General features: G+C 35.7%; 1 protein-coding gene across 1 annotated transcript; it reads left to right on the forward strand.

The window, feature by feature from the left end:
- Positions 1-1468: 1468 nt before the first annotated feature.
- Positions 1469-4480, forward strand: LOC131162913 (uncharacterized). Its single transcript, XM_058119531.1, has 5 exons — positions 1469-1912; positions 3277-3354; positions 3560-3659; positions 3760-3893; positions 4023-4480. Exons 1-5 carry the CDS (start codon positions 1523-1525, stop codon positions 4233-4235), a joined length of 915 nt encoding a protein of 304 aa, XP_057975514.1. The 5' UTR covers positions 1469-1522; the 3' UTR covers positions 4236-4480.
- The last annotated feature ends 314 nt before the right edge of the window (positions 4481-4794 follow it).

Below are 4794 nucleotides of genomic sequence, written 5' to 3' on the forward strand. Positions count from 1 at the left end.
TTGACATGTTATAGTAATGCCACTGGACATAGATTTATGTTATCATCATGAGTCTACAAGACAATAAAGAAGTGATAGATTTATGAGCTTACTTGTTCCTCTCCACTACTCATTTGTCAGTAAGTTTGTGATGCCACCGATGCATGGTAGTAATTGATTTCCTTTTAGGGAGCATTTGGCACAATGATGTGTTAAGTTTTGCAAATTGAATTCGAAATCTAGTTTTTTGAATCAATTTTGAATTGAGTTTAAACCAAATTCTGAATTATTTTGACTCTTTGGTTTTAAAATTTGAATATGTGTTGTTTTTCAATTTTAACCTTCTCAATGCTTTATAGTATAAATATTTGATAAAATTAATGAGTAATAACATAAGCTAAAGTTTTCAATTTAACATAAATATGTTTTTCTATTGTATATTTAATTAATAGTTATAAATAAAAAGGATATATTTTAGTACTGTAAAAAAATAAACTTGGATATTGAGTTTTTGGTTATTTTTATTTTTTAAAGGAATATAATTGGAAAAGAGGCTTTTGAATTGAATCAAACATGTTCTATCAAAATTTTTTTTTTTTTCTAAAAAATAGAATTACCATCAAATGTTTTATGTCTAACTTGTTCACTTATTTAGTGAATTACGTTAGACATAATATTCATTTAAAAATCATTCAAGTTGAAAGAGTGCCCCCATAACATGTCTGTGAAATTACCACAATGACCTTGGGGGAGGGGGGGGGGGGTGGGATTGGAACTTGGAGCAGGGTGAAGGGCAAGGTTTCTACTTGATGTAAAAAATATTATCATTATTTATACTACTAGAAAGGAGATTTTTTTTCAAATTGACTTCATTATCTGACTTCTTAAAATATCCCAAAACCACACAAAATATTATATTTAAAAACCCCTTAATTATTTCTCATGTTAATTTTAAACTCAATTACTCGTAGGCAAAGGCAATTACCGCAATACCGCCCAATGTGTGTGCCAGCTGCTAGGACAACTGAAGCCCGGAGGCGGGCTCGTTCTAAAAATCCCAATTCACATGTGGAAGCAGCTGGCGTTCTGCGCTAACCGCCAAAAGCAAATTCCGATTGCAGACGAGGGACGTCCGCTGCCTCGTCACGCCTCAATGCCCAAAAGCAAAATGGGCTCTTCCTAGTTTCCTCCTCCGTTCACATCTCGCATATGCGCCGACTGCTGTTTGGTCTGTTCTGCCAAACCCTTTTCCTCTCCCTTTCTCCACCAGCTGCGGAATCAAATTCAACATTTCTCTCCAAGCGTTCGGCTCTTGATACAAACGGGCCCACTCGACCCCAGAGTCGAGACTTTCCGTCGTCCTTCGAACTCAAAATGTTAAGAGAAACAAAACTAACCACTCCAAGAAAAGAGAAAGAGCCCGCCCGACGTCCCGACAACAGACAAGTTAATATTAATATGCTGCGAATCTTCTGTTCCCCACGACACGGCCCAGTCTATAAAACACCTTCCGCCCCCGACCCACCTCCCACAACGTTGGACAATGGCTGCCGCTAGAAATTTGCTGCAGACGTCGAAGCCTTCTTCACGTTTTCTGCTTCTTCGTTCTTCGTCGTCGTCGTCCGTGACGACGTTGAGGTGCACAAGCAAGGTGGAGATGATGGACAGCGGGAAGAGGCTTTGCGGGGTTGTTAATGGTGATGATCAGAGGAAATCAATGGTGAGGGCACCGGCGGCTGCTTATTCGGGGAGTAGAGTGTTCGAGACGGCGGAGCCGCAGACCACCTCCAGAACGGGATTAATGGAGTATTTACTGACTGCGATGCTAACCAATGTCAGCAATTTTGCTGCAGCTGTGGGCAAGATCTTTAGGCCAGCTGTGGATTTACGTCCCAGGCCCTGGAGATTGCTGGCTCAGCTGTCCGTCGAAAGGGTACATTTATCTTTGCCTTATAAGAGCATCTAAAAATTTATGTACGTTAATTATGCAATGTTTCGGAAATAAGATTTAGTTGTAGCTAAGGTAGCCTCTTTAGGTTTCGCTCTTTGAAATTGCGCTCTAGATTTAGACAAAATTTAAATACAAAGGTATGTTTAATTTTGTTTGAACTGATAATCTATATTCAAAAGTCTAAAATAAATAGAATTTATAAAATCCAGTCTAGATATAACTATTGATCAGTTTTTTTTGTATATGTTATATTTTTATTACAATTCACAAACAGACGCAATGTTGGGTTATTCCACATTGATTGCAGAATGAGCTAGTGGTCAGTTATTAAGTGTGAGGGAAAGTCTCACCCCTTTAACTAGTTTTTGGGGTTGAGAAGATCCTAAACTACTTAATAGGCACACAGGGCTGGCCTGACCTTAAGGCAATTGAGGTGCTTGCCTTTTTGAGGCCCCAATTTTTTTTTTTAATGAAATAATGTTAACAATATTTATGATGCTCTCTTCTCATATATTGACTTTCCCACTATCAAGTAAATAAAATTGTATTTTAAAATGTAAAGAAAATGCAGTTTAATTCTTTCTTTTTCAAGTAAATTTTTGGGCCCCCAATTTTTTTTAAATATAATAATGTTAACTTTATTTATGATGTTCTCTTCCCATACATTAACTTTCCCATTATTAAGTAAATGAAATAAAAGTTGAATATAAAACTTTAATTAGTGATTTTGCATATCAAAAACTTAGAAAAATTAATTTTAAATAAAAATAAAAATAAAATTTTTTTTTAAGGGTCTCTAATTAAATCATTCGCCTAAGCCCCATATTGTGAAGAGTCGGCCCTGCACGCACATGGTTTCAAAAACAAATTTTCTCTTCATTAGACTTTTTATAAAATTGTAAAATATCATAATCTCACATTGGATGTATATTAGGAAAATCTTAAACTTATAATTAAGATTGATTTGGGTTTTAGTTATGTGATATGTCTTTTATAAGACAAATCCATGAAGCCCTGGGCCAAAACAGACAATACTTTACTGAGATTGAACTCAAGACCGTTATATTTAGATGGAGAATAATGTCACAATTTCATATCAGATTTATATTAGGGAAATTTTGGGCTTAAAATTTGATTTATGTAAGATGCTTTTTATAGGACAAACTCGTGAGCCGGTAAACTAAAGCGGACAATATCTCACCAAGGTTAAGCCCAAGACAGTTACACTAGGTGACTAAGATTCTTCTGGGTTATAATATCAACTCTGAAAGGAATTGAATAGAAGTATAGAAAAACAGATAGCATTGACGAATGACTAACTGCTTTGAGTTTTGATTGTACTCCAGGCCATAATTGACTGTCGATTCTTTACATTGTTTGCTGTCGCTGGCTCCTTGGTTGGTTCGATATTATGTTTCTTGGAGGTACGTAATATATATACACATACACACGCACACACACATACATATAAATACACACACATAAATTTATCATTAAAAATTAAGTTCGATTCCAGTTCTTCTTAATCCAAATGGAGAATTAATGATCAAGAATCTGGATTGTGTTTCATTTTTCTTTCTAATGCAAGTAATAATTAACAAAAATGGTTCACATATGTCTATATTGCAGGGTTGCTTTACTATTATAGAGTCATATTTGCAGTACTTCCAAGCATTGTCACAAAGAGCGGATCAAGGAGACGTAATGCAGTTGCTTATTGAAGCCTTAGGTATCTTCTTCCTCAATTTCAGCCCCACTGCTTCTTGTGTCTTTATTCTTTGATCTTGATCTTGATCTACTGTACTAGTGATTTCTTTTTCTACATGCAGATTTGTTCTTGGTGGGAACTGCCATGCTTGTTTTTGGTATGGGTTTATATGTCATGTTCGTGGGAACAAAGAGCATAAAAGAAAAAGGGCCACGGCTTCCTGGGTCGAACTTGTTTGGCCTATTCTACCTCAGGGTAATAAGTCGATTAATATCACTCTCCAAATGCTTATACATTAATTAAGTACCTAACATTAAATACTTTGTAATTAATGAATATGTAAGCCATAATATATTTATGATTTATTTTATTATTCTTGATCAGACCCTCCCAACATGGATTGAAACACAATCATTTTCGCAAGCAAAGTCAAAAATTGGGCACGTGGTGACGTTACTATTGCAAGTGGGAGTTTTGGAGAAGTTCAAGAGTACACCTTTGGTTAATGGGCTGGATCTTGCCTGCTTTGCTGGAGTTGTACTAATTTCTTCAGCATGTATATTCCTACTGTCTAGCCTTTCTACCAGGGGCAAGTAGCTGACTAATTAGAGACCTTGGAATCGAAAATACACCTAGCTAGTTCAATTGCACATTCTTTATTGTAGAATATAGAGTCTGTATAATTGTTGTGCCTTTGGAGAAACCAAGTTGTCATTAAGTAATCCTGCATTGAAGAAGAAGAAGAAGAAGAAGAAGAAGAAGCTCCCCCATACAGTATGCAGTTTTTCAATTGTAACAATGCATACCTATTTTTGCTTTGCTATATAAAATTCATTTAGTGACACCTTGTGTTGAGTAAAAATCTAATATTCTATGTGAAAGAAAATGCTCAGTACCTTAGTGGAATATTGTTTCATTCGAAAGAAGTTGATATTGATTTGTTGATTATATTTTTATGAAAACATGAGCAAAGGCCCTAGGTTTAAACTACTTATCATGGGCCTTTTGCATTTGTTTTGAAAGCTCCTCTATTCTATCCAACCAAGTAAAGTATCTATTCTCTAATGACTCTGAAAGTGAGCAGTTCAAAAGCTATCCCAAGTATAAGAGTTCGGTCGTATAATATTTAGCTCAAAGGTCAGGTCGTCTGTTCAGG

This window comes from Malania oleifera, chromosome 8 (assembly GCF_029873635.1).
Source record: "Malania oleifera isolate guangnan ecotype guangnan chromosome 8, ASM2987363v1, whole genome shotgun sequence".
In the NCBI taxonomy this organism is placed as follows: Eukaryota; Viridiplantae; Streptophyta; class Magnoliopsida; order Santalales; family Ximeniaceae; genus Malania; species Malania oleifera.